We start from the raw sequence: 18,485 nt of genomic DNA on the forward strand, positions 1-18,485 counted from the left end.
AATTATGGAATCTTAGACTTTAAGAATATCAGGTAGATAAAACTTGAAAGTATTTTGGAATAAACTTTTAAAAGTATTGCTTTTAAATTTTGAAACGGTATTTGTTTGTTTGTTTGTTTGTTTGTTTGTTTGTTTGTTTGTTTTTAACCTCAGTTCACTAATTCATAGGACCTTTGTTAATGTTATATTCCGTGTTAGGTGTTGGGAAAAACAGTAATGAGATAGTCCCTACTCTCAGCAAGCTTCTCTTCTAGTGAGAGAAACAATGTGTTGTAGAGATCATCTACAATATTAGATGTTAGTGATAAAATATTAACTACTCAAGCAGATTACTAAGACCTATGAGAAGTGATGGTTAATGAGTTGACTAGTGGCTTTATACCAGACACTGAGACAGGAGAAAATTAAAATTAACTAAACAAGTACAATAATTTAAAAAGTCATTAGCATTCCAAAAGGATTTTCTACTTTGCAAACAGATTTGTAAGTGTTACTTCAAATAGTAACTTCTATTGGGAGTTTTTAAATGGTAACTTTTCAAAAAATTGATTTATATTCAACTTTTTAGGAACAAGTGTATTGAAAACATGTGCTTGTCATGAGTCCAAATTATAATTTCTGAAGGGAGCCACCTAAATAATGTCTTTAAATTCCATCCTCTGTAATATTAATGTTTGTATTGAGGCACTACATACTGTTTTCTATCACAAATCGTTTGTTATTCTGCATTTATTATTCTTTCCATTAGAACTGTCTTATAAATTTATCATTTTTTAACACTTAGAATAAATATTTAATAGTAATTGATGTTCTTACCTTGTCATCCTCATCTTGGACAGATGGGACTCATCAAGGATCCTTTAGTAGTCTCCAAACTTAAGCTATATATTGGGAGTAGAAATGGAAACTATACCAATGAATAATTAAATAATGGGTTTGGATTACTGTCTAGCACAAAGTCATATACACATTCCAAAACTGACGTGAGACAGGTGAAAAGTGATTGATCTTTGCCAATTTCAAATTTCTCTTCGTGGTAAAGCTCATAATGTTCTGTAAGACATTTTCTAGGGTATTATCTTGACTGAATCATTACCTTAAGAAATTAAAATGTAGCTCTGCTTCTGTGAGCAAAAACAATGGTAAGGAGAAATGTAAAAGTCTAAAGCAATAGGATCTTTCCCTACCATGGTTTTAATTACATCACTATTAAAATTGCACATTGTATCCAGAGTCTCGAGTTCCTTGCTCCTGGAGTTTTTATCCTGGTTTATCTGTAACACAGTCTTCTCTGAGAAGTTACAAGAGCTGTTGGTGATTTGGTAGAAACGTCTGGCCCTGTTCACCCTTCTCTCCATTAGCTCTTCCCTAATGTCCTGCCTTTCACCTACAAGAGGACTGTGATTAAGAACTCCAAGGAAGGGCAATTTTAAAAATAGCAGTCATCCAATTGCAACTTTAAAGTTCTCCACAAATGACTGTTGAAACTACTTGACTGTTGAAAAGTATTCCTTTGACTCTTCTGATGATTTTAGATCCCTGGCTATGGTCCCCTGGAAAATCTTTAAAAAAAAATCTCTGCTTTAATTTGGTCCTGACAAACCATCATTAGAATGAGCTGTATTTAAATAATTTCACCTGTAGGTGTTACTAAAATTTGGTAGCAAACCTGTTATTTTAAAGGAGGTAATGGAGTTCTACGCATTTAACAAATCACCATGTACGAAGGGAAACCACAGTTTTTTAATTCTCACAAAAACCAAAAAAGTCTATTAATATGAATAAAGCACACAGAGCACTGCTGTCCAGTAGAGCTTTCTGTGATGATGTCACAGATATGTCCAATATGGTTGCCACTAGCCACATGTGGCTTCTGAGCACTTGAAACAGACTAATGCAACTGAGGAACTGAATTCTTATTTTATTTAATTTTAATTAATTTTAAGTTTAGTGGCCACTTATGACTAGAAGCTGCCATATTGGACAGTGCAAGTATGGGGGTTCAACGTTAAAACAGAATGAAGTAAGCCCTACAGAAAGTGGGCATATTTTAGTATTCTCCACTTGCCTTTATTTGTTGCTAGGAATTTTAGCCTTTCATCGTAAGTATAGAACCTAAGTTCAAGGGATGTGAGTCTAGTCTATATTTTTCTTAGACCTTTTTTAATTAAGCAGAAGCCCATTATAATATTGACAGTAGAGTGTTGTAACTAAAGGTGCCTGCTTGGACTTGTACTCAGGCTCAGGCTCTGGAACCAGAGTTAAACTGGGTTCAACTCCCGTTTTTATCACTTAGTAGCTATAGGTCAGGTTTTTAAACTCTGTGTCCCCCAATTTTTTATCCATTATTATCACAGGTAATAATAGTACCTTTCTCAAAGAATTGATATGATGATTAGGGAAGTTAATATAGGAAAAGTGTTTAGATTGGTGAGTGGCAATAATCTTAGTAAATGTTAGCTATTGTCATTAATATATTGTTTATCACACTGCTGTGTATGTATGTGCGCGTGCACACATGCAAAGTTCTCCCATCCAAAAAGAAAATTGCATCATGTTATATCAGGTCCTGTGCTAGGTACTGAGTCTAGATAAGAAGGAAAAGAAGAGGGACAAGGTACAGAGATAAATAATACTTGGGTTCTACTCCTAGTATAATTTACAAACTAATGAAAGTGAGTTAAATGAGAGAAATTCTTGAAAAATAGAAGTCATGACACACTCATTGCTCCCTCCAGTTCTAACAGTGTATGATTCTATCATTCCTAAGCAAGACTTGAAAAGGTAATGCAAGGCTAGCAGAAGGACCCTTGACAGCTCCTTGCTTGCTAAGCATACACAGGACATGCTCAGGAACAGTCTGTAGGATCTGCAGCTTTGTGGAAAATTCCAGCTCTCGTTGGATGACCTTCTTCTGTAGCTATGCTCCCCAGGTTCTGGTAATCATTTTTTCCCTGCCCAGTTAACAGCCTCCTGACTATTACTAGCTTTCAGGAATAGCATCCCTGTTGGTTTCCCTGCCCCTGCCTTTGTTAGTAGTCTCTTATTAAACTCTCCTCATTTGCCCCATTTGAGTGTGCCATCTATTTCTTGCCTGGGCCTGGGCTAACTTAGGGTCCTCCAACAACTTGTGTGGATAGCGCCTGTTTCTGCTATCATACGAGTATAGGCAGTGTTCACACAGACGTCAGAACATCTTAATTCAGAAAAATGATTACATATAGCATAAAAAGTTTCCTTCAGTTTAATCCCTAGTATATTTCCAATATGAATAGATCTCTAATTATATTTTGCTTATTTTTTTTCTTTAGAAACATACTTAGTATACAAAGGAAGATAGATATGACATAGTAAACAAATGTAGTTACATGTTAACATTGTGATATTTATTAGAAGTAATTATTAAATATATTTTTATTCTCAACACCAAATTACTAACTTGTGCTGCTTACATCTATAATTCTTCAAGTTATATCCTTTTTTTTTTTTTTTTTGCAAACAACATAGAAACTATAAAAGTGATCAGAGTGGGCTCAGGGCCTGGGGCTAATGAATACTGATGTCCAATTCTAGGCTAACCCATTGCTTATTTCTGGGCTAAGCTGCTCTGCTTAACCCCTTGGAAATAAATGATCTTTTTATTATAAAATGGAAATAGCCATCCTTTGAAACAACTTGATTTCACCTATATATTGAGCATATTGACATATATCTTTTTATTCAAATTTTTCTAATTAAATATTTAGATAGCTAACAAATATTAAGGATTCACTGTGTACTAGGTAAGTGTGCTATATATTCATTATCTCAGGTAGTCATCTAATCTATCATCTAATCTATTATATGAGGTGAATTCTGTTGTTTTCACTAATTATAGATAATGAATTTGAGACTTAGAAAGAGAATAAATAATGTCATGTTAATGATTAATATTTGAATCTAGGTCTATCTCCCTCTAGTGCGTTCCCTCTTAGCCCCTCACAATATTGCTCTCTATATGATGAAGTGAATGGAAGGTTCTGGTTGATTTATTGGGAAACAATATTAAAGTTTGCATTATAGCCCAATTTAAAAAAAATTAATTTTAATTTTAAATAATTTTAAAATAATTTCAATTGCCATTTCAATTATTCTCTTAAACTGTTTGTCTTAAAGAGACTCATAGATTTCCAAAAATAAAGGGGAAAGGCACAAAATAACAAGAAAGGAAAAGAAGAAAAGGGACTAGCATTTATTGAGTGCTTACTGTATACTTGATGTTTGTATCAGGGACCAGCTCAAGTTTATAGCTCTATATATTCTATAACCCTCCCTTTTCTTTTTTTTTAATTAGGGTATTTCTCTATCTATTCCTTTTCCATGAATAGGTGTCTTGCTCATAGTTCCTTAAGATAATTCTTTACCAAATGTTGTTTTCGTGATCCTAAATGCAAGCATTTTAGTGCCTTAGCATGTAATGCAGCTGGACCTTGGAACTTGGAGATAGTCAAAACACTTACATATGCCCTTGTCTCTTCACCTCTCTTGAGTTCAGTTCTCTTAGTCACAATTATGCTACCTTTTCCAGCTTGAATATGATTCTTACTAGTAGAAAAGGTAAAAACAAAATAGGAGTCATCAAGTTTTGCTTCTTCATTGTCATCTGTTTTTTATTCATTTTGCTTTTCATTTTGAATTTTATAATTATTCTTAAGCCTGTTTGCAAGCCTCGGTATACACAATTAGTTTTCCTGACAGTGTCTTTAACATTTCATATCATTTGTCATATACGCAAATATAGGAAAGTTGGCTCATTTGGCTATGTGTTTAAAGCAACAAAGATTTGAATTGAAAACTTTGGATTAAACAAATAATGCATGCTAAAAATAGAAATTTAGGAAAATAGAGAAAATTTAAAAGAACAACCACTATTGACCTTTTTAACCTATTTTTCTCTTTGCTTGTAATGTTTATATAATTTTTTATATGTATTAATTTTTGTGTATTTAAAGGCATATATGTCTTTATCTTATTTTTAAAGACATTTTAATTGAATTTGTTTAGTTGTTGATTTTCTTCATATGGCAAAGTCAGAGTTAGGTCAGGAAGTGTTGATTCTGTTCTGGAATATTAATATTAATGATAGCATATATTATTTATCATTGATTTATGGAGATTATAGAGATATCATTACTTTGGTTGAGAGATATGTTTATCCCCTGACTTAAGGTATATTTGAAGCCTCAGAAGTTTCTATTTCTTAATAAGTTTATAGTCTATAACTCTGAAAATGAAGCATCTTTGTTCATTTTAAAACCGACATTATAAACTTATTTTAACTTTAATCATGGCTGTATTTATAGGTACTAGTATGTAGAAGGTAATCCATCAACATGGAGGATTTGCCTTTTCGTAATTTTTATTTTTTGCTGGCTCCAGTATACTTCAATATTATCAAACATTCATAATCTTAACCAAAAATATAGGTATATGGTAGACCCTGAATCAATATTTTTGAATTGTTGAATGCAAAGTTATAAAGAAGATGGGATGAGGTAGGTCAGTGGATTTGCTTGATGTGAATTTATTATTGTCCTTTCGAATAGACGTTTCAGTAGATGGTTCTCAGGTATGAGAGCAAGTTAGGGGTAAAAACATGATTGTAGGCTACTCTCTTGATGTGATTTTAAATCACATACTGATCATTTTAATTCCATTAGAAGAAGCTATCTAATTTTTTCAAAATTTAAATCAAGATCTTGGTGACAGGCCTCTGTCCTGGGAAGATCATTTTATGTTATTACTATGAACAAGTAACGTGATCCCAGTTATAAAATATCAGAAGTCTTTCTTATGCTCTAAATACTACCATATGAATTTTAGAGAAATGACCAGAAGGTTAGGATGGCAGTGTTGTGTTTATTTTAAGGCAAGAAAATACCAAATAAAGAGGAGACAGCTTGGGAAGAGCTCAACATCAATTAAGAAATCTCAGCAATAATGCTTAAGTTAAATTTTTATTCAATTTTAGTCATACTGGAAACTTTATCTGTGGGGAAAAATCTTCCAAACACTCTGATTTACTCATATTTATAATGTAAAAGCCAAAATATGGTCTATAATACAATTATCCTCTCTTAGCAACATGGGGGAAGTCGTATTATAAAATAAACACAAGAATTCGAGGGCCGTTTGGCTACATTGCCTCTTCCATTCCTCTTTTTCTCTGTGCTGCATCCATTTTGGCACAAAGCCAAAGTAATTTCCAGAATTTGGCAGTGCCCAGCAAATGCACAGCTGCTGCTGTCTCCAACCCTTGCCTACTTATTTTGCACAAACCACTTCCTCTCCAGGCTGAGAAATTCACAGGGCAAGGGAAGTGTGCCTGGAGGGCAGACATGGAAGCACTTCTTTGTGCTCCTAGCAGGTTCAGGAGCCCTTGTGAGGGTGGCAGCAGCATCACCTCACCGGCCGCCCTGCCCACAGAGCTCCCTGTGAATAAGGGTGACGTGCCAACCTCGCCCCTTTACCCCCTACTCTTCCTTATCTTTTTCCATGTGATTTCCAATATTTAAAAATCTTGCCTCATTTCCTTTATGTCCCTGCCCAATAAATACTAGCTTTGGCTTTTCACGAATTAAAAGATCCAAGCAGTCAGTTCCCATGAGGGTACCTGAGCCCAACCTGGACAGGGAGAGAGGAACAGAGAGGGCAAAGACAGAGGCAGGCATGGAGGCTGCCTGTGCTCCTTCAGTTTTCACTCGCCAGCTTCTTCACTGTGCAGTGGCAGTGGGTGGGTGTACATACAACCCAGGTACAATTTAGATGTTGCTATCCTCCTACACCCTCCTTAAATGTAGAGTCAGCTCTGATCATATTTGAATATAGTCATGGTGAGGATTTCTTTCCCTCTGTTCTTGAGTCTCTCCATTTCTCTGCCTTTATTGGTTAAGGTTGGACTTGGTATTCCCGGCAAGCAGAGGAAAGCCCCTTTGACCACACATCTTTATATACACCTCGAGGCTTCCCTCACCTCTGCCCACTCCCAGGGAAGTGCCGAATCACCAATAGCTGGGTGGCTTTTCACTGCTGTTGACAGGTGCACGGTCACCCCTCAAAGCGGGTGCCTGTGCTTCCTTGAGAGGAGCTTTCGTGCATCTAAGTAGAATAACAATGACTAACTACTGTTTTTGTCATCAGGAGTCATATCATGGCTATTAGTTTCGGTTTGTCTGAACAACCAGACCAGGGGAAGAGCATAGGATGAGAAAGGAGAACTCATCCCAGCTCTACCATTATTTAGCTGTTGTATTGAGCAAGTCAGCAATCTATCTGAGATTTTATTCTTATAGGTAAAACAAGCAGGTTGGACTATATTACTTGAAGGTCATGTTGTTCCTTGATCTCTTAAATATCAAACTGAACGTGACGAGCATGCTGAAGTTCTCTTCTTTAGACTCATTCCCAGCGCCAGCGGGGGAACAGGTCCACTTCACGGGCACTGTTAACCTCTTAGAAATGGGAAGAGATTACAAAACAAACACACGTTTTTCTAACTTTTTGTGTATGAGCTCATTCCAATATGGTGTCATCAGGGAGAAACTCAGGATAAAAGTGGACAGAATGGAAATTTACCAGGAATTTAATATAAAGTCCAGTAGTTTGCTTCAAAGAACAAATTGCACAAATAGGTGTTTGGCTGAAATTCACATACACATTTGGGTATTTGCATTATCCTCAAGTCCGATGCGAGCCAATAGCATAAAGGACACGCTGTGCTGTATAGAATAACCACGCGTCCCCACGGCAAAGGCAGACTGGAAGGAACTGCTGAGGCAGTGGCCAGGTCAGATAGTGTGAAGTCAGCAGTCTTGAAAGAGATCAGGCAGAGCAAGGGTGGCGAAGCCAAAGGCAAGAGACAGCTCAAGGTTGTGGCAGATCATCAGCAAGAAAACAAAATGAGGGATCAGTAATGTCAAAGTGTAGAGATGATCACAAAAGGAACAGAGTGGAGAGGATGGGATGAGGGAAATGGAAGTCATTCAGCCAATGGCTATTGCTGTAACAAAAGGCTCCAGCTTTTCCCTCCCTCCCTCCCTCCCTCCCTCCCTTCCTTCCTTCCTTCCTTCCTTCTTTTTTTTTCCCCATCCTTATATTCCCAGGCATCTTCCCATCCCTTAAATTTCTCCATACCCTGGAATTTAAGTTACTAACCCCTCACATGCCCTGGTCAGTTCTGCTTCCCTGCCTCTCATAATACCCTTGTTCATCCCTGGCTTCCTTTCCCCTGTCAGTTTCAAACACATTGTCCTTTCAAAGCTTCATCGCCAAGCCCTACCTCTGTCAACTCCTACCTCTGTCATTCAGCCCGAGTTAACTACTCCAGCCCCCATTATTTTTTTTTCCCTCTCTCACAGCTTTATATAACAGAATATGGCACATGTGTCATGGGAGGGGGCAGTCAGAAGGTGATTCCCTTCTCGTCTGTAAGCTTTAAAAGGAAGGAACTGTGTCTTACAGAAACTGCATGGTACAGGAGAGCATTTGGGGATAAGGAAAAATAAGCTGGTGTTCAAGCTGGTTCTGCGACCTTAGCATAGACCTCTCTCTAGGCTTTAGTGACCTTCTGTGAAAAACAGGGAAAATGATTCCATGCTCTGGCTTCCTTACATAGAGCATGAAATGTTTAGGTCAAGTTCATAAGCAGTAGTATTTTTTTTTTTAGCTGAGCCATCCTGCTACCTGTTGGCAGCTCAGCGGCTGCTCAGCTCGGGCTGGACTCGAACTGCTGTTGCTCAGAGCTCAAACTCTTGAGCGAGCTCTTAACCAACTGAGCCACTCGGCCAGCCCAGCAGTAGTATTTTTTAACCTCTGAAACACTCTAAGAAAGTGAGGGGTTATTGTAAAAGGGGCCATCATGTTGTAAAAAAGGCAAGGGAATTTGGGGGTCTGAATTTTGAGTTAGATTTTAATTCCTGCTCTTCCACTTACTCCACATAGGACCTTAGAAAAGTTTCTTACTTCTCTATAAAAGTAGAGGGACACTCTTACAGGGATTACTAGTGCTACAGTTGGTTTATACACCAATTTGTGAGAGCCAATTATTAAATATTTAGAAACTTTGCATGCAGATTGTTAAACTGTTATTAACTTGAAATCTGCCATGGTGGGAGTATTTATACCAGGGAAATCAGCAAATACTACAAATTGAATTGTTGGGTTTTTTTGTTGTTTTTATTCTTTTTTTTCTGGAGAACTGGTTCACCAGCACATCACTGATTATGTAAATTAAAATAAATAGTAAAGCTCTTTGTCTTAATTATCATTAAAAGTAGTAATGGCAGGGGCATCCAGTTAGCTCAGGTGGTTAGAGCACAGGCTCATAACACCACATGAGCCAAGGAGCTGCGCCCTCCACAACTAGATTGAAACAACTACTTGACTTGGAGCTGATGGGTCCTGGAAAAAGACACTGTTCCCCAATAACATTTCTTTAAAAAAAACAAGTAGTAATGGCAGCAGTAATGTTCTGTATCCATAGAACCTCGCCTAGTGCATGGCATATCCCTAGCATATCTGTGTAATAAGTGCATTTTTAATTTAACTTGAGGTCACCCTTTTATTATTTTGATACTTGAGCCCCTGAGCTAAAAGAGCACCTATCTTTACCTCTCTTCAAATCCCTTTCTACAAAGTGTCCTTTTATTATTTATTTACTTATCAACTAAATTTATTGGGATAACATTGGTTAATAACATTATATAAATTTCAGGTGTACAACATTATAATACGACATCTGTATACTCAATTGTGTGTTCACTACCTGAAGTCTAGTTTCCTTCTGTTACCATATATTTGACCCCCTTTACCCTCTTTGTATTCCCCTAACCCTATTCCCTTCTGGTAACCACCATTCTGTTGTCTGTAGCTATAAGTTTGTTTTTGTGTGTTTGTTCATGTGTTGCTTTTTGTTTTATATCCCACAATGAGTGAAATCATATGGTTCTTGTCCTTTTCTGTCCGACTTATTTTGCCTTTTTAAAATCAGATAACAAAAGTAAAAGCCTGGTTCAGTGCATGACACCCTCTATGTCTATAACTGAGCTAATTACCTTCTTTCCAAATCCTCTTTTCTTCTGAGACTTCACATCTCTGTTAGTGCCATTGCCCATTTATCCATTATCCCACGTAGATTACCTGACAGTTATTTGCCTCCTCGCCCTGTTCCTTACCCAGCCCTATGTCTCATCGATCGCTAGAGCTTCCCAGTTCTACCTTTTCAATCCACCCCCTCCTCTTCTTTGCCATTCCTACTGCTTTGATGCAGGCCCTCATCATTTCTTACTTGGACTCTTCCTCCTAACTGATATCTTGACCTTGAGTCTTTCCCCTTCATTCCAACCTCTACTTCTACAACAGATGTGATTTTAAATTACAAATCTGACCAAATCATTCCTTCACTTAAAATTCCTTAACAGCTCTCTGTTTTCTTGAGGATAAAATCCAAAAGCTTTAGCTTGTCATACAGGTCCACCATATCCTGACCTTTGCCCACATTTTATAAGAGTTATCTCCTGCTGCTCCCCAATACTGCCTGGGATGCCTAGTCTCACTTTCCTAGTGACCCCTGGTTCACCTCCCAACCTAAACAAAATTTCCTCTGTGGCACCTCTAGACATATTTGATAGTTATTTTTCTGAGTCCTATAGCATGCTGTACGTATCTGTGTGCCATATCTAACTATATGGCTGTTATTGTCTATTGGTCTTTCCCTCTACATTATAAATTCCTAAAGAGTAGGAACCTATGTGCCACTCACTAATGCCTAACACATTGTATAGCATGTAATAGGAGCTCAATAAATGTTTAAATGAATGAATGAAAGTTCAAAGGATAAATTATTTTCATTGGTTTACTCACACAAACTATTCATAGGATATGGAAGTAAAAAAAATGGGCTTAAAATTTGGGTCTCAGTAGTGAAGATAAGAAAATAATAAAATAAGGATGGCTTATTTTTATCTGTAGCGCCCCATGTAGGATACTATGACTCCTTACCACCTTCAGGATAAAATCCAAACCTCTTAGCCTAGCTTGCATACAGAGCTTCTTACAGTCTAGCCCCCGGCTTAATCCCCATTCTCACCTTTCTCTATACACACACATAAAATGTACATTCTAGCCACTTAGGTTTCTCACCTGTTCCATAGTCTTTCATGCCTCCATGGCCTCATCCCTACTTTCCCCACACCTGTAGTACCCTCTCCCCCTTCTTTCACTCACTCCTTTCCTGCCTGCCTGATGAATTTCTATACTTACTTCAAACTGATCCACAGTAACCACCTTTAGGCAGCTGTCCCTAACACTATCCCTCCCTCTTCTGTGCTCCCAGAGCATTTGGTTGATTCATTGTAAGCACTGCACTGTCAGTCTTTGTTGGTCTGTCCTTTGCCCCCTCTGCAAAGCGAGATCATCCTTATACCCTGGCCTCTAACATATTCTAGATGCTAATGCAGTGTGGAGGAAAAAAAGGACTGTTCTCTAGGGATGTGCAAAAAAAAGGTAAGTTTCTGATAAGAGACCCATGTTGAATACATTTACGATTGACATTGTATGATCTGGCCAATCTAGAATAACTAATTCCGTGTCTTATTTTCAGAGGTACGGTTACCCTGAGAAATCAGTGCTAATGGACAGATCAGAAAAATGAAAAGGTTAAAGAGCTGGAGCTTAGTTATGTTGCCCCTGATTTGATGTAGTACAGTAAAAATACATGTTATATCTTAGGAATTTGTCCTGTCATATCACAAGACCTTTAGCTACATGAATTAATGAATGCCTTAGAAAGTAATGCAGTGTGCCAGGGGATAAGACACACTAAAGCAACGAGAAAAGATGAGCAGTGACTTATAATAACAGAGGATATAGTTTCTGGTAAAAATATATTTATCAGAACACTTAATTTCCCTTTAGGTAGGGAAATAATTTTTTATTTCTGATTATAAACATAATACATATCATTTATATACTGATATATATATATATATATATATATATATATATATATATATATATCTTAGTCTGTTAAGGCTGCTGTAACAAAAATACCATACATAGACTAGATGGCTCAAACAATAAACATTTACTTCTCACTGTCCTGGAGGCTGGGACATCCAAAATCAAGGTGCTGGCAGATTTTATATCTGGTTAGGGCCTGCTTCCTGGGTCACAGACAGCCACCTTCTCACTGTGTCCTCACTTGGCAGAAGAGGCAAGGGAGCTCTGTGGGGCCCCTTTTATAAGGGCACTAATCCCTTTCATGGGGGCTTCACCCTCATGCCCTGAGCACCTTCCAAAGGCCCCACCTCCAAATACCATCACAACGGGGATTAGGTTTCAACATGAATTTGGAGAATGGTTAGGGAACACAGATATTTAGTCTATAGCAATATATGAATGTAGAATGCTTGGAATATCTTGAAAAGCACAACAATATAAACCCCTCCCAAATATAACCACCTAGACTTAACTACCATTAATTCTGTAGATAAATCCTTCCAGTCTTTTTTCTTGTATATATGTTTGTGTGTTCTTTTAAACAAAAAATTTTAAAAGTTTGTGTTGTATATATTGTTCTAACCAGTTTTTTTTATATTAACACGTCATGAACATTTTCTCATGTGAGTAAATACTCTTCTATAACATGAATTTTAATTGCTGCACAGCATTCCATCATGTAGCTATATACCACTGTTTAATCCCCATTGTTTCAATGTTTTTATTATTATAAACAGAAGCGTAGTAGTGTGGATAGCTAAAGAAAGGGTGATCTCATGTCCTCCTCCTGTTTCCCCAGGTTTTGGAGCCCTCTCTTACATCAGAGCTCTATTCACATAGCCCTCTGAGTGTCATCTCAGGACCTTGGGCACACTCATGGCACGATGGCCGACCCTCAGGAGTACCGGAGCTGCTCCTCTTCCCCACACTTACCCTTGAGTGAAAACAAAACCTCCAATGGACTACAAGATGAACTTGCACCAATTGGGAGCCACCCTTCACCCAAGCTCCTTAAGGACCAGCAGGAAAAAGGGGTGGTGCAAACAGAGCTAACTGAGGCCATGAACAGCCCCATCACCACAACTGTGTTGACAAGCGTAAGCGAGGATTCCAGGGACCAGTTTGAGAACAGCGTCCTTCAGCTAAGGGAGCAGGATGAATCAGAGATGGCCGTGTCTCAGGGGAACAGCAACACTGTGGATGGAGGGAGCATGAGTGGAACTGAAGACATCAAGATTCAGTTCAGCAGGTCGGGCAGCGGCAGTGGCGGGTTTCTTGAAGGACTATTTGGATGCTTAAGGCCCGTGTGGAATATCATTGGGAAGGCGTATTCCACTGACTACAAATTACAGCAGCAAGGTAAGCTAGAGTATGGACCTAGAAGATAACTTCCTGTGTAAACACACCACCATATTAACTGGATAACCTTTGATCTGTGGATAAATGAAAGAACTAGTGCTCTATAATTACCCCATATCAATTTCCCATAGAACTTCTGAATGGCACAGATTTATAGCTAGTTGGTATTTTTTAGTTGAAACCCATCTTTTGTGGTTGTCTAGTCCAGTGGTATCCATAGTAGAGCACACATAAGACAATCCATTATGTCATGAAAAAAAAAGTTTTAGAGCGCCTGTTCCTTTTATCTCATCATTTCAAATTTCTGTTTGTAGTCATGTTTTCATATATTTTTGGTATTTTAATAAAGTCGTACAGATATATAATTTATAAATAAATCACATAATGTTTGCATGTTTAAATTTTTTTAATTGAAGATTATACAATCAAAAAGTCTGATAGCCACTGGACTAATTCAACCCAGAGAAAAGCTCTGTGGGGCTGCCCCTCAAGACCGCAGGCCTGCCTTAGGTTGTAGTAAAAAGAATTTTTTTTTCTCACAATCAAGGCCCAGAAAGCTCACATTTTGAGGAAAGGCAAAATATCTAACCATTCTTAGGAAGCATTATTATTTCTAGATCCCACAATTTTTTAGAAGGCAAATTTTTTACTCCCATCATTGCATGTATATTTATATATTCCAATTCAAGCATGATTTTGAAGTAAAGTAAGCACGTAGCCCTAGTGGTCTTTATAACCTCATTTGTGTTGTTTAAAATAGCTTTTTTCCCTTATAACAAAAGTAATATATGTAGAAAATTTGGAACACACAGGTAAGTTCCCCCAAAAAAGTTAAAATAATATATGATCACCATTCTCCTGAGAATAACCAGCATTAATATTTTTGGTATTCTGTTAGTCTATTTGTGTGTGTATGTGTGCCTTAAAATAATAAAGTCGTACTGTTTTTCACTTCATCTTGTCAACATTTCCCATATCATGAAATATCCTTCTTTAGCATCATTTTTAATGGCTACATAATATTAAATTGTGTGAACATGCCAATATTTAAGCAATCCTCTATTGCTTGACAATTTGTTTGCTATTTTTAGTGATTATAAGCCACATTGCAATGAACATCTGTCTATTACTTAATTTCTGCTTGTATCTTTGATTACTCCTTAGGATAAATTCCTAGAAGAGGAATGGTTGGGTTCAAAGGGTTTGTTGCTTTTAAGGCTTTTGATACATATCTTTATAACCTTGTATAAATGAGTTGGTTGTTATAAGTTCTCTCATTAAGACATTTCGGAAAAGAAATACATGGACCAGAAATAAGATTGTTCTATTTATTTTATAACTGAATGTTGGACTCTGTGGTCCTCCCTTAAAAATATATTTATCTCTTTTAGTCAACTGTTGACAGCTTTTGCACAACAACCAGTTGACATTACTCACCATGAACCACTTCTCTCATGCATTCTACTTTTCCCATTTATGAAATATTTTCTCCTAAACGAATACCAACTTCTTCCTCTACACACCTCTCCCATAAGGATATTGGGATTTACTAGTAAATCTATCAATTCTGGGTGAACTTTTCAGGATTTGTCAACTACAGCATCAATTCCTGCTCCATGCAGAAATTCTTTGTCAGTCCTTGAATTTTCTCTCTCTCTCTCTCTCTCTCTCTCTCCCCCCATCTTTCATTCGTACTCACATACTATCATACTATGCACATTCTTCCCCTTCCCCCTCTCCATGATCTTAAGGTTTCAAGGAAATTAAAAGACCATTCCTTTTACACAAATGTTGGGGACTCATGTAAAACAGTATTTTTTTTATTTTTTTATTTTTTTTAAGATTTTTATTGGGGAATTGAGGGGATGGGAACAGCGCCGGGGAATTGGGGGAAGGGGAACAGACAAGTTGCTGTCGTTTTGTTCTTCAGTCTAGTTGTGGAGGACGTTGCTTCACTGGCCCAAGTTGGCACCATCATTGCGCTCTTCCCGGGNGAGGCACATCAGTCGCCGGCTTCTGGACGGCCGCTCACTGCGGCTGCTGGCCGCTCACGCTGGCTGCTGGCTACACACGGTAGCCCATGGCAACCCACTGCCACAAGGGCTGCAGCCCACGCCGTCGCCGGCGACTCATGGCAGCCCAGCTCCAGGTTGAGCTGTTGTTCAGCATCTTAGCTGTGGAGGGCAGTGTCACTGGCCCTCATATGTGGGATCCGACCCGGGGCCCTCTGGCATCCCAAGCCAGTTCTTAACCATCTCGCCACTCGGCCGGCCCAGTATTATTATTTTTTAAATTGGGAATAAAGATAAGCACAATGAGGAAAATAAAAATGACTTGTCATTCCACAATCCAGATATAACCACTCTTATTATTTTTTAAAAGTTTCTTCTTGGGGCTGGCTGAGTGGCTCAGTTGGTTAAGAGCTCGCTCAAGAGTGCAAGCTCTGAGCAACAGCGGTTTGAGTCCCAGCCCCAGCTGAGCTGCCAGGATGGCTCAGCTTAAAAAAAAAAAAGTTTCTTCTCCTACAAATATCTGCTTATGTGATAAACTATGTTTGGTTTTTAGGATCTTAACTTGTCCAGTTTCATAATTATTTTGGTGGTAATTAGGAGGTCTCAGGATCTAAATGCAATGTTGAGGTTCAGATTCATAAAATATAACAGACACATTCTTTGGTTGTGAAAAGGATCCTTTAAATTTTTCTTATTGTTCTATAAACTTGTATTTATTTTTTCTTCCAGTTGATTATGTGACTTTCAGAAAGGCTTATTTCAGAAATAAATAACAAACAGGCCTCGTCAGCTTAAGTTTACAAGGGCACAGCAGCTGCCTAACTCTTCAACAGATGACAAGATATCCTACTGTGGGCTGGTATTGCTGTGGGCTGTAAAAGAGATTTGCTAGGCAGAAACTACGTGTAGTTTTTTCCTTGTCAGCTCTGGGATTAGGGAGCTAATCTTTAATTCTGGATTACAGTCAATCAAAGCATAGCACATATAAGAGATATGTCCCTCCCTGCGTTTTGGTACTTAGGCGGAAATTTCACTAGATTTTTTAAGATTTTCATGATGTCTTCATCTCCCATTTAGTATGTTGGTAGTGAAGTCCAAGTAAGATAGTACTACTATGTGTAATTGAAAGTTTTTATTTCCAAATAGTTTCCAGTCTCAAAGCAAGTGTTGTCAAAGACATGTCTGAATAAACAAAGGAGAACTTATGAATTAAAGTGGGTGGGCATGTGGCTTTTTCTCAGTCTTAGGGATCATGGCGGATGTTGGAATTAAGGTAGTAGTCACAGTGATGAATCAGAGAGAAGATAAAAGCTGGGAAGAGCACCAATGGGACAGACGTAAAAGCAGCAGAAAGCCTGGGACTAACCCAGAGGGCACAGCCAATTCCCATTGTTACGAGGTAGTCATCTCACTTGTCAATAATCTAGGCCCCCAATTTTTCTCATCCTTGTTGCTAATGTGTATTTTTTTTTTCCCTGCCATTTCCTGTTCCTTGACTCCCTGCTAGATATTGACAGGGACATTGGGATAGGACAAGAGGACTAAATCACATGTGTCAACTTTCCTTCTGGTAATCAGTCTAGTAAAAAGATTGATACAAAGGTGGTTGAAGTATTACTTTATATTACACTCTGTGTTCTTGAATTACCAATGCGATCCCCTTTATTTTTCCATGGATAATTAAGACTTTGCTGAATAACCCAGGCATAAGCCATTCCTTAATATTAATATCCTCAGACTTTGGTATTTAAGTGCCAAATGTGCTTATCATTTGTATTTTAATAATTCATTTATTTCTCATTTTATAAAAATATGAAATAATAGGCATTATTTATTTAAAATATAGTAAATTACAATGTAAGCATAAAATGATATAAAAAGGGTTATTTAACAAATTGTGTTAGAATCACTAAATAGCAATATGGAAAAAGATTAACTTACATCAGCCCTCACACCACATACCAAAATAAACTCCAGATGAATGTAAAGGTTAAACCTTTAAAAAGTGAACTACAGATCACTCTTAGAAGACAGAGGAGGCAGTAGAAGAAATTACAAAGGAAATGACAGGGAACTACAAAAATATTTGGTTAAAAAAGTAATAAAATTAAAAGGCTTTTTAAAAGTATTCTTTTTATATTTTCAAAGAAATAGAGAGGAAGCTCCTTCAAGTTTATGAGAACTATAAGACCCTAATAGATAAATGGATAAAGGATAAATTTGACAATTCATACAAAGTAGATGTATTAAACAAATACATTGATCATGTAAAGAAAATATTCTACATTGTTGGCAATTAAAGTAGTACAAACTCATAAAATACTATTTTATACCTAATTAAATTAGCACCAGAAAATAATTGGCAATATTCATTGCTGGCAAAGTCGTAGTAAAAGGGATACACTCGCATTACTGCTGTCAGCAAAAACCAGCAAAATCCTTTTGGATAGCAATTTGGAATGTATACCAAGAGCCAGGAAACTGTACTCTTTAACCTAAGGATTGAGTCTGAGGAAATAATATAAAGAAGAAAAAAGTATTTTAATTTCAAATTTAAATTAGCAAACAAAAAGATGGAAACACTTAAGTACCAAAAAAGATATGCAAGTACAGTAAACAACTATTAGAGCTTATAATAAAAACTATATAATATATAAATACATGGGGAATACATAATACATGAAAAAGAAAAAATTATGCATCACAAAGAATCTTTACATAGCTGTGTACATATGAGCAAAGACTAGGAGAGAAGATTAAAACTGAGTATGGGATGGGATATAAGATAAAATACACATTTTTCTGTTTTTTTGATATTTTCTAATGTTTCTAATATTTAACAGAAAATAAACATTGAGTAAATAGGGGGAGAAAGACACCCAATGACTGTCTAATTTTAATTGTTATTGTATTAAATATTAGGGTAACTTGGGCTTTTATAAAGTTATTCAGTACTCAGTTGTGTTCTTGCCCCCATCCTATAATAATAGTACGTTAGTCCACCCCCAGAATGGTCAAAATCACACTGTGTTTAGTTCTTCACTGGACCTCTAAATAGTAAAACTCTCTAACAGTATG

The 18,485-nt window shown here is 37.2% G+C and overlaps 1 protein-coding gene across 7 annotated transcripts in view; it reads left to right on the forward strand.

The window, feature by feature from the left end:
- The window catches only part of MAP3K13 (mitogen-activated protein kinase kinase kinase 13), a 135,083-nt gene that overhangs the window by 81,209 nt on the left and 35,389 nt on the right, over positions 1–18,485 (forward strand). For all 7 annotated transcript variants that reach the window (XM_019623699.1, XM_019623742.1, XM_019623734.1 and 4 more), the window contains one exon: positions 12,836–13,395. In XM_019623699.1, the coding sequence (XP_019479244.1) occupies positions 12,921–13,395 (475 nt within the window). In that variant the 5' untranslated portion in view covers positions 12,836–12,920. The remainder of the gene's footprint in view (positions 1–12,835; positions 13,396–18,485) is intronic.

This window comes from Hipposideros armiger, unplaced genomic scaffold (genome assembly GCF_001890085.2).
Source record: "Hipposideros armiger isolate ML-2016 unplaced genomic scaffold, ASM189008v1 scaffold_14, whole genome shotgun sequence".
NCBI classification, from domain to species: Eukaryota; Metazoa; Chordata; class Mammalia; order Chiroptera; family Hipposideridae; genus Hipposideros; species Hipposideros armiger.